We start from the raw sequence: 12,491 nt of genomic DNA, 5'->3' as shown, positions 1-12,491 counted from the left end.
TGTCTCCCCACCTGGAGTGCAGTGGTGCCATCCTGGCTTACTGCAGCCTCAGCACCCCTCTAACCCTGGGCTCAAGTCATTCTCCCTTGTCAGCCTCCTGAGTAGCTGAAACTACAGGCACGTGCCACCATGCCCAGCTTATTTTTCTATTTTTTGTAGAGGCGGGGTTTCACCATCTTGTCCAGGATGGTCTCAAGCTCCTAGGCTCATCTGACCACCTTGGCCTCCCGAAGCACTGGGATTACAGACGTGAGCCACTTCCACCAGCAAGATTGTCACTTTTAAAACTAGCCACGGACTGGGCATGGTGGTTCACGCCTGTAATCCCAGCACTTTGGGAGGCTAAGGCAGAAAGATTGCTTGTGTCCAGGAGTTCAAGACCAGTCTGGGCAACATAGCAAGACTCTTGACTCTACTTTTTTTTTTTTAATTAGCTGAGCATCGTGGTGCATGCCTATAGTTCCAGCTACTAGGGAGACTGAGATGGGAGGATCGCTTAGGACCAGGAAGTTGAGGCTTCAGTGAGTTGAGATTGTGCCACTGCACTCAGCCTGGGTGACAGAGCAAAACCCTGTCTCAAAAACAACAACAATTTCTCTAGTTGTTTCCTGAACTCATGGCATCCTCACATTAATTTTCCTCCCTGACCTTGTTTCTTTTCAATAAGTCTCATTGTCCAGTTTTAGAAGTGTGAGCATCTTTGTAGCTGTTTTCTAAGTTATCTGAAGATCTCGTGAGGGTATATTAATCCTCTTCCTTCTTTACTTGTTGGCAGGGGGCTTGTACATGACAGCTGGAATAGCCTCCAGTTGAGGGGCTTGGTGGTGCTCCTTATCTCTAAAGCAGCTGGGCCCAGCAGCGTGAACACTTCATGTCAGAACTATGACATGGTCAGTGGGATCTACTCATGGTAAGAAGAATTTAGTCTTTTGACATTGCTCTCTACATCGTGTTTTCTTTTACTGGACAGAGGTCAGTGGAAATCACCATTCTTTGTCATTCTCTGATTCAAAGATAGATTAAAATATAAGGTTAAAAATGGATTTTTATTGTTCATAATAAGTGAGTCTTCGCCAACTCTACACATAACTCTGGTAAATTTCTTCACACATTTGTGTGAAATACTTTCCTTTCTACTTTGGGCATTTAAAATTTTCTGTTCATCACTTCTCCCTCCGTTATTATGTATCATTGTGTCTCTGTAGAGACCTCTGTGCCACTTAGTTCAGGATTTATGATTTTTAAATCTACTCAAAATCATTCCTTGTTGGCCGGGCACAGTAGCTCACACCTGTAATTCTAGCACTTTGGGAGGCCAAGGCTGGTGGATCACTTGAGACCAAGAGTTTGAGACCAGCCTGGACAACATGGTGAGACCTCATCTCTACACAAAATTTAAAAATTAGCTAGTTGTGGTGGTATGTGCCTGTAGTCCCTGTTACTCAGGAGACCAAAGCAGGAGGATTGCTTGAGGCCAGGGAGGTTAAGCCTGCAGTAAGCCGTGATCGTGTCACTGCCCTCCAGCATGGGTAACAGAGCAAGACTCTATCTCAAAATAAAATAAGATAAAATAATACCTCATTGTATAAAGATTGATGCTACTATCATTTTAAGAGCTATAGTCTACTTTTTTACTGGTTATTGGATTAAAAAATTTTTACGTCTCATGCATTTAGATTAAAAAACAAATTTGTAAGTATGTATTACTCACTTTTTGCTGCATATAAAATAAAATTTTCAGTTTTGTTTAAAAAAATCACTGGTTATATTTTTAGTAACAGTATGTCAGCAATAATTTTATTTAATTCTAGCAATATGCTTGGCACTGTATTAAAAGCCTGTATAGATGTAACAATCAACAGGTAGACTTTGGCATATGAAATTAAAACCACCCTAACAATATGGGTGATAAGGAAATTTTCCTCACAAAAAGCAGTATTCCTAGGAACTTTGACTTATGGCTAATTGACCTTGTTGATTTACTTTAAAAATAAATCTATGTTGGTTTTTTTTATTTCTAGTGGTCTTGTCCATAAATGTTTTCTGTTCCATAATATTTAGGGATTACTGTTGCTTGCCAGCCAGAAATTCAATGATCCTCATTAGCAAGCAAGCAAGCAAAAAGATTACTGTTGTGACTACAAATGCCTATTCCTCCAGCCAATATAATTTTTTGTAAACCTTTTACCATTCATCCATACAAATACCCTTCACTATAAGGGATATTTTGTGATCACCTATTCACTCTGAAATGGTTCATATTTGTTTAGTGCTTTTAGGTTACTAAGCATTTTTATGACAGCTATTCCATTTGGTTCTTATAATAATACCATAGTAAGAGTTGTTAAGCTTATTTTACTCAAGAAAACAGATTCAAAAATTTTGAGGCTTTTTCTGGTGACACGTAATGGGGAGAGTTGAAGCTCTAACTGTAGTTCTCATGTTCCTTCCAAATCTCATTGTTGTTTATTTTTTCTTGATTACATTCTACCTTTCTAGTCTATTTCAAAATATATATGTATTTCAGTTATAGATCAGACTAGCATTAAATTAGTATGTTAAAAAAAAGTCGTCTTGTAAACATATCTTTAAAAACTTTTAAATGGAAAACTCTTTGGCACATCTTTAGTACATCTACATCCTTCCCCAAAACCTGCTTGAATTAGAGCTCAAAAGTTTACCTTACAGGCCGGGTGTGATGGCTGATGCCCATAATCCCAGCACTTCGGGAGGCTGAGGCAGGTGGATAATGTGACTCCAGGAGTTCAAGACCAGCCTGGGCAACATGGAGAAACCCAGTCGCTACAAAAAATATAAAAAATTAGCCAGACATGGTGGCATGTGCCTGTAGTCCCAGCTATTCAGGAGGCTGAGGTGGAAGGATCGCTTGAGCCTTGGAGGCAGAGGTTGCAGTGAGCTAAGATTGCGCCATTGCATTCCAGCCTGGGCAACAGAATGAGACCCTGTCTCAAAAAAAAAAAAAGTTTACCTTATAAATTTTGTAGATAACTCTTGGCTAAATTTAGTTGCAATAACTACAGAAAATATATAAAAATTTAGAATGAGTACTAATTACCTGTTAGTCCCTGGAAAGCAAATGGACCTCACATTGCCTTGTATTCCATATATCTCTGTTTTCGGTTAGGAATTCCATTGATTTTCAGTCTGCTGACTTTGACCCTTTCTTATTAGTCATCTGCTTGTATATTTGGATAACCACACGTACAGATAATGAGCACCTACTAATTTTTTATCTCTAATCCTAAAATAATCCTTGCAAAATACTACGTGATACATAGTAAAGATTCAATAAATATTTGTTACATAAGTAAATTATTCCTATTTTACAGAAGAGATTGCTAATACTCAGGTTAAGACTTATCTGAAATATTTTAGCTAGAAAGTGATAGAGTTGGGATTGAAATCCCATTTTTATCTCAAAGTGTATACTCTTTCTACTCAGCAGGAGCTATTAATCTGTATGCACATGGTGCACTGTGATATAACCTTGCGTTTCTAATTCTTATCTAGCCTCTAGGAAACAATTTCATTGCTTTTGGTCCTTCACATAACATGTTGGTAGATGGTCATTATAATCCAAGCAATTTGACTAAAACAACTTTGGAAAAGAGTAGAGGTACATTGTGAACATGAAACCTTTCCAAATAACATAAATGGGCTTTATACTCAAGTCCATAGAATCCACAGTTACATTTAAGGAATAATCCTGGCATGTAAACCCAGGCTGTTTTCTATAATCAGACTTCATCTAGTAAGTCATTGGGGGTGTTTGGGTGTTTTACACACTTGTTAATGTGAAAAAGTAATTTGGTATAGTACTATGAGAAACCATTAATTTGTTTCTGTACCCCTGAAGTCATTTCTTTAGCTCTTGCGTCCTTAATTGTTCAAGTGTAACTTTTGCTGGAGTCTTGTATCTATAATGCTACAGTGAATTATTTAACATTTGAGGGAAGTACTGATTTGGGAGCTTTTTAATTCACCTCCAAACTACTGAGATTTACCTTGTTGGTATTTTTTCTCTCATAAACTTGACTTTGATATCAGATAATGGGACCTGAGTAAATTACCTGAAGGACCAAATGGGAGTTAGGTGATCTCTTTTGTTTGGCCTAAGGATATAATTGGTGCTGTGGATATCTAGTGAACTAATCATATAACAGCCAGGAGAGGCAGAATTTAGGCTAAAATGTAATAACTACATTTTGAAAATCGGGCAAGAAAGCCACATTTATAAAAATGTACCGTAAACATTCACCATAGCCTTTTGCCAACAAGACTGTGAACTTATTATCCCTAGCCACAATCAAGAAAATGTTTACAACTTCCCATTCTATTAGTAATAGCATAGTTTTATTTTGTGTACAAAAGATAGTTTATTACAATAGGTAATGCATAATTTTTAAAAGTCTAGATTTTTCTCATGATATGATTATTAAGTTTACAGAAATCCACGTGAATATTTTGGCTGATGGTTCCGCTTTCTCGGTTGTTTTATCAAGAACTGACTCAATCTTCTCTTCTAACTAGTAGTTAAAAGCAGTCCACAGACTGAACATATTTGCACTCTGCTTTCATTTCCTGAAGTTTCCCAGCACCTTAACTGGTAGAAGAGACTGAAGCAAGTATGCCAAATGCATTTTCTTTTCTTCTGGAGTACCCGGCTGGACTACATTTCTCAGCTTCCCATGCAGGTGGCTGGCCATGTGACTGAGATCTAGCCAATAGAGTAGGAGTAGAAGTGATATTTACTATTTCCTGGCCATAAAAATGTTGCATTTGTAATACTTGTTAAGCAGATGATCTGGGAAGTGACCCATTCAAGATGAAAGTTGCCTGTGTCTCTGAATCACTCTTGAAGGAAAGTCACCTGCCCATCAGGAACATCCATACAGACTAGATGTATGAGAAGAACAATCTATTTGTTAAGCCACTTAAATTTTAGGGTTTATCTGTTGACAGCAGCAAATGTTACCTTTTTCCTTTTTTTTTTTTTTTTTTTTTTGAGACAGAGTCTTGCTCTATCACCCAGGCTGGAGTGAAGTGACGCAGTCTTGGCTCACTGAAGCCACTGCCTCCCAGGTTCAAGCGATTCTCCTGCCTCAGCCACCCAAGTAGCTGGGATTACAGGTGCCCGCCACTGCACCCTGCTTCTACACCCCACAAAGACGTGGGGTATAGAAGTACTTAGCAGGGCCCAGAACAGTACCAACGTTGTAATTAATAGGCACTCAGTACATTAACTGTTACATGATTGTATGAATTTATGGAAAAGAGACTAGCTTCATTATGTATGCAGGTATTATGGATTGAATTTTATCCTCCCAAAATTCATGTGTTGAAGTCCTAACCCCTAGTACCTCACAATGTGACCTTATTAGGAGAAAGGATCTTTATAGAGCTAATCAAGTCAAAATGAGGTCATTTGAATGGGCCCTAACTCAGTATAACTGGCATCCTTATAAAAAGGGGAAATTTGGACACAGATATGCATTTACAGGGAGAATGCCCTGTGAACTGAAGGCAGCCATCTACAGGCCAGCCTCACAGCCCTAGAAACTCATATATGAGAAGCAGGGAATGAAGATGAGGTGGAAAGGAAAGGTTGAAGTCAGACTGTGAAGGGCCTGAGGAATTAGGGCGATATCCTGGATAAATTGTGGGGAGTTCAAGAGGCAGCAGAGTGGACTTGGAATCTGGAAGCTGATTGCACCACCTACTAGCTGCGCCTCAGTATGTACTTCACAGAATGGTTTTCAGAATTAAACGAGTGAGTAGAATACTGCATGGCACAGTAAGCATTCTGTAAGTGTTTGCTCTTATTCTTAGCTATTATCAAAAAGGTGTTTAAGCAAAAGGGGTCACGTTACTGTATCTGTGCTATGGAACATAATTAGCTGATGCTTAGAAGGTGACCCTGAGAGGTGAGGTCCAAGATAGAGAATCAGCCAGGGAATTAGTGAAGTTGTCTAGGCAAAAGCTGAGAGGGAAAGCAGAGACATGGAGAGGGGATGGAGCCGTTGCCCATAGCAAGCAGTTAAAAATTGGCTGAACCAGACTTGAACCCACTGGGTCCTTTGATTTCATGGCTTTTTCTTGTCAGCATTTACCAATTTCTCTTCCAGAGCTTAAGTTGTAACTAGGTGTTCAGTGGGACAAAAGGTTCTGGGATCAATTAAGTGTGGGCATACCAAGTTAAACAGAGTTAAAGAGATTCCTTCATTTGAGAATTCTCAGGAGTTAGGTACGGATTTATGTATCATGACTTTGAGATATTGTTTCCCAGTCATTTGACTACAGAACCCATTGGTACCTGTCAGTAGTAGTACACCTTGTGGAAAGCTGCAAAAGTTTGGTATATGTTTCTCTATATCAGCATGCCTAACTTTGAATCCTAATGAGAACTCTGTGAGGCAGAAATAACAGTTTCAGGCTGGGCACGGTGGCTCACACCTGTAAACCCAGCACTTTGGGAGGCTGAGGTGGGTGGATCATTTGAGGTCAGGAGTTCGAGACCAGCCTGGCCAACATGGTGAAACCCCATCTCTACTAAAACAACGAAGAAAAGAAAAGAAAAGAAAACAGTTTCACCAGTGAGAAAACTGAGACTCAGGTGAAGTAACTTTCCGAGGTCCCACATTAAGTAGTCAAGTAGAGGAAGAAATATGTATATTGGTTATAAATTGTCTGGGTTCAAATCCTTGTTTCATCACTTACTAGCTGTGTGACCCCAGACAAGTTGGATAACCTCTCTGTGCCTCATATGTCTATTAAGTGGATTAAATAAGTTAATACGTCGAGAACCCTTACAACAGTGCCTCATACATAGAATATGCTTCACAAATGTGGTTTATCATTGCCGTTCCAGACCCCAGTCATGCTGCTTCATGGCCTTTATTAGATTTCCCACTCCTTCAGAGTAGGCACTTAGCTTTGTGTACTTTTATAGCTCGCCAATGCCTTGGACATAGTATTCATTTAAATCTCTATCTGGATGACTGGATCTTCTGTATAACATAAGTGTTTTAGACTGAAACAAACATTTGAAACACGTGTTTTACAGTGTACGTCTTACAGAGTAGTTTAACATGGACGATGACTTAAAGGGATGGCGGTTTATTATGTCCTTTGCAACCTGTAGTTCAGGATGTGAGCTATAATCAGACTCTGAAGCACTCTTCATGAAACAATCTTAATTTTAAGCTAGTTATTATGTGAAGCAATATAATATATTTAAAGAAGGAAAAGAAAAGTGTTGACCGGGCGCCATGTCTCATGCCTATAATCCCAGCACTTTGGGAGGCCGAAGTGGGTGGATCACAAGGTCAGGAGTTCAAGACCAGCCTGGCCAAGACGGTGAAACCCCGTCTCTACTAAAAATACAAAAAAATTAGCTGGGCATGATGGTGGGCGCCTGTAATCCCTGCTATTCAGGAGACTGAGGCAGAGAATTACTTGAACCTGGGAGGCGGAGGTTGCAGTGAGCCAGGTTCACACCACTGCACTCCAGCCTGGGCGATAGAGCAAGACTCTATTTCAAAAAAAAAAGAAAAGTGTTAGTAGAATAGCACACACACACACACAAATACCAAAATATAACACAACATTTAAAAGGTGTTGCAGAATGTCCAGGGAAATTTTTTTTTTTTTTTGAGACTGAGTCTCACTTTGTTGCCAGGCTGGAGTGAGTGCAGTGGCGCAATCTTGGCTCACTGCACCCTCCAGCTCCCAAGTTCAAGTGATTCTCCTGCCTCAGCCTTCCAAGTAGCTGGGACTACAGGCATGTGCCACCACACTCAGCTAATCTTTTTGTATTTTTAGCAGAGACAGGGTTTCACCACGTTGGCCAGGATGGTCTCGATGTCTTGACCTCGTGATCCGCTTGCCTCGGCCTCCCAAAGTGCTGGGATTACAGGCGTGAGCCACCATGCCTGGCCCTGTCCAGGGAAATTTTTTAAGTCTCATCAAAAGTTTATTTTATATTTCCTTCATATTTCAACCGATTCCTTTTTTTAACTACACTTTCTTTACCCACCTCTGTTATCTGCAGCTTCAATTCTGGTATCTGTAAGTTTTGAAGTTTTACTGATAGGTTTTAGACTCTCCTGAGTTTGTGTTACCCTTAACTCCATTTCCTCTAAGCAGCAGAGGGTAGAGAATATGCTGCTGCTGGGGACCAGTGCAATGATGATGTTCCCACTGCATCAGAATTGCAGCATAGGGACCTGCTGGACCACATCCAACTGCGAGACACACCTGCCAATCTGAGGAAAAAAACACTAAATTGAATTAAAGATCTGCAGTGTCCTGGGACACACATATTCATTTATAGAAGTGTAGCCACCTTCTTTTTACCCACCTTGCTCTGTCTCTAATCTGTTTGCTACAGAGATCAATTCAGTTATAAGTAGAATATGCAAGAATGAAAAAACATTAAATGAGTAATTGAATGAGAAGTAAAGTGATCGTTGGCATTTCTTCTTTTTAGATGGTCTATTTGCCAGGATACATAATGGATACTGACCAATTTTAAAGCATACCAATTCTGTTTGTAAAACAGCTACTTTTTTTTTTTTTTTTTTTGAGACAGAGCCCTGCTCTGTCACCCAGAATGTAGTGCAGTGGCATGATCTCGGCTCACTGCAACCTCTACCACCCAGGTTCAAACGATTCTCCTGCCTCAGCCTCCCGAGTAGCTGGGATTACAGGTCTGCACCACCACGCCTGGCTAATTTTTCTATTTTTAGTAGAGGCAGGGTTTCACCATGTTGGCCAGGCTGGTATTGAACTCCTGGCCTCAAGTGATCTGCCCTCCTTGGCCTCCCAAAGTGCTGGGATTACAGGTGAGCCCCTGTGCGCAGCCAAAACAACTATTTTTATCTTATTACTTATGTGACTTCTGGGTGGCAGGTGAGTTGGCGAATAAGAAGAAAATCATGACCAAACATTTTCTGTATTTATTTGTAATGCTGATAAGAGAAGACTGTGTCCTCTATGTGCTTTTAAACATAGTTCAGATGATTGGGCTGGGTGCAGTAGCTTATGCCTGTAATCCCAATACTTTGGGAGGCCAAGATGGGCGGATCACTTGAGGTCAGGAGTTTGAGACCAGCCTGGCCAACATGGCAAAATCCCGTCTCTACTAAAATACAAAAAAAAAAAAAAAATTAGCCAGGCATGGTGGTATCTGCCTGTAAGTCCCAGCTACTCGGGAGGCTGAGGCAGGAGAATCACTTCAATGCGGGAGACAGAGGTTGCAGTGAGCCAAGATTGTGCCACTGCACTCCAGCCTGGGCAACAGAGCAAGACTCTGTCTCAAAAAAAAAAAAAAAAAAAAGAAAAGGAAAAAACATGGTTCAGATAATTGTATTTTATCCATATTACCCCAGCATTCAGCATGTTTCTAGCATATAGATAGCAATGACTATTTGATCATGGCTGAATAATTGTCACTAGCAGTGGTAGTATTTATCTCAGAGCAGGGAGGGCTTTATGAAAAAGTTCTAAAACTCAGACACTATAAATGAAAAGATTAACACATTTGCACAAAAAATAACTCTTCAGTGGAAAAAATTCCCATGAAGTCAAAAGACAAACCCCAAATTACAAAAATGTTTACAACATACATGACCAAAAGCCAAGTTGTAACCTACAAATCAGTTGAAAATTGTATAAATCAGGAAGAAGAAGAAAATTACAACACAAACATGGACAAAAGACATGAACAGGTAGTTAGCTTAGAAACCCTATCCTGTAATTAGAATGAGGGCTTTGGAGTCCCTGGGCTGACCTGAACTTTTATCCTTTGGCCTCTTTGACCAGATCAAATATCCTGTGAAAATGCATAAGCTACAAATAAAAATAATAAACTATTAAAAAAATTATTTTTGTTAAAAAAAGCAAGAATGAAGTAAAATGCTATCTTTAGATTAGCTTTTTAAAATTTGCCATCTGTTTAAATGGACACCATCAATTTCTTGGCATTTGTGCTAATTCTTCACTCGGTGTATTCAATTGATTAAGGTTAAATTAATGATATGCAAGTAGTCCCTGGCTTACCATGGTGCAACTTAAAATTTTCCGACTTTTAATGGATTAATCAGGACATAACCCCATTATAAGTCAAGAAGCACCTGTACATACTGAGGTAATTGTTGGGCTTCAAGAACTTATACAAAACGCATCATAAACATAACTATAAGTTAAATCTAGAAACATCCTAAAATCAAATTACAGATCTTAACATTACTTTCTCCTCTAAGTGAAAATTGGTTACACTTAGTGTGGTGTTAGAGGAAGTGATAGAATATTTGGAGGCCTGTGTGAAATAATCTTAAGGAGAGAAGGGAGAATATAAAAAGCTGTGAAAGAGGCCAGTTTTTTTTTTCTATAAACCTTTACATTTAGGGAATTGGACTTGGTCTCAGCTGCAAATATTGTAGTTCATAATTTATCATTTTAATGTGGTACTAATTAGCATCTGATGACTTCTAATTATAGTAACAATAGGCTGTGACTATCAATCCTCACCTTCATTCCACACATTAGAATTCGTCTAGCACTTAAAAATGCCAAACAAAATTAACAAACTATATTTCCCTTGGGGACTGATCAAATCAAAAAACATCTTAAGAAATGAGGCTTAAGGCGGAACATGTTGATCATGTTATTTATTTAGGGTCAATTATATAAACATGAAATAGGTAATATTGAAATATGTAGCATTTTAAAAATCAGTTATGGTTTTGTTTTGTTTTTAAGATAACATGTGAATGCAAACAAAGAGTCTGGAAGGAACCTTACTCACTGCTAATAACAGTGGTTGAAGAAAGAAGGGGTTGGAGAGGTTTGGAAACAGATATAAGGGAATACTACATATAAAGGTGACTTTATATGTAGTATTTCAGTTTTTTAATAAACAACCTATTCATGTTATTTTGTATAACTAAATTTAAAAATGAAAAAGTTATATTTCATACTTGTAAAGCAATAAAAGCCTATTTAAGAAACGTATCTTTTTGTACTACAAGAACCTTAAAAATGAGGAGCACTTATTGACAGTGATTTTAAATGATTATGCAGAATAATTGAATTTAGTGTAGGCTTTTGAAAATAATTTCCTAAAGATATCTCAGCTCCTTTTCAGATAAATCTCAAGAGATGAAAGCATGTGCAATTTGATTACATATTCCTATTGATTGTATTCTACTTACAACAGTAAATGTAAACTCCAGATACAAATCTAGTAATATTACTAATTCATTACAACCAGTGCTTATTTTCTTCATTAAGTTTTTATTGTTATGTTCAACTTAACACAGCATGCACAAATGCAGCAATTATATGTTGAGCAAGAAAAGGGAAGGCTCTTTATGTTTAACTTACTGTACGTCAGAAGTCATTACTTCACCAGAGCTTTTGGAAAAACACAAAATAGGATCAGCTTCTTACAAAACAGTATAATTAACCACAAAAAGTAGGTAGGCTTACCTACTAATCTACTCAGCTGAGTTAGTTTATTGCATGTAAATAACATGATATAGATTAGCCTGCCTAATCTATCACAGCAAAACACAAGCTGCATAAATTGTTTTTGTTGATAGTAAAAAATTTTAAAATCCTTTCCTTAAAGAAGGGCTGTATGTTGACTGGTAAGTAGCCAAAGTTAAAGGCACTGTCCAGTGACTAATTCTGCATTTTAAACAGTGCTTAATTTTGGGCATTCATCATGCGATAGAAGTTGTGCAAATCACTTAAAATATTAATTTTATTGGCAGAGTCAGCTTAGTAGCTTCATGACTTAATGGTGATCCTTTGAACTCATACGGAAGGCATCTCAGTGGTAAACAGTGTGTCATAATAAAGGCATAGATGAAGGGCCAAAGATCTGGGTTCTTGTCTCAATTCTGCAATTGATTAGCTATTTGACCTTAAGTAAGTTACTTAATCACTCTTTGAAATTACTCATCTTCACAGCAGGGGCAATAATGGGCTTCAAACCAGGAGCTTAACTAACAGGGTACACATCTAGCTAGGTTCAACTATCCTGTAGTCCAGAATAAGTCACCCTGACCACCTCCTGTCTCTGCAAGGCACAGCACTGGACACTGAAAGACACTGAATATTTCTTATTCAAATATGAAATTTCTTATTCAAATATGAATAAGAAATAGTCTTTGACCTCAAATGAGTAGGTAAGGAAACAATGTATGCATCTAGAGTCTTCCTGACACTTGCTATTGATGTAATTTCCTTTCTAAAACTCTTTTGCTAGAACTTAACTACTAGAGCTATTTCCACAGTCACCATTGGGTTCACAATCCACCCATGTCCACTGATAAACCCTTTGTTTAACTAAAGGTAGGTAGTCTTTAACACCCCTCACATAAGATGATAGGTGAGAGCTGACATCTGTAGGTGGCTTAGTGTCTGAGAAATGTCTTCCTCACTGTGCTCTTGGACTTTCCTTC

The 12,491-nt window shown here is 38.5% G+C and overlaps 1 protein-coding gene across 3 annotated transcripts in view; it reads left to right on the top strand.

The window, feature by feature from the left end:
- PDSS2 (decaprenyl diphosphate synthase subunit 2) overlaps positions 1-12,491 on the top strand; it is a 308,730-nt gene that overhangs the window by 124,262 nt on the left and 171,977 nt on the right. For 2 of the 3 annotated variants that reach the window (XM_032156019.2, XM_032156020.2), the window contains exon 2: positions 776-910. The exons of the other annotated variant lie outside the window; for it this stretch is intronic. In XM_032156019.2, coding sequence (XP_032011910.1) covers positions 776-910 — 135 coding nt within the window. The remainder of the gene's footprint in view (positions 1-775; positions 911-12,491) is intronic. 3 annotated transcript variants of the gene reach the window in all.

This window comes from Hylobates moloch, unplaced genomic scaffold (assembly GCF_009828535.3).
Source record: "Hylobates moloch isolate HMO894 unplaced genomic scaffold, HMol_V3 SCAFFOLD_2, whole genome shotgun sequence".
NCBI classification, from domain to species: domain Eukaryota; kingdom Metazoa; phylum Chordata; class Mammalia; order Primates; family Hylobatidae; genus Hylobates; species Hylobates moloch.
The sequence above is the reverse complement of the archived record's forward strand: the minus strand, read 5'-3'. Positions and strand labels throughout refer to the sequence as shown.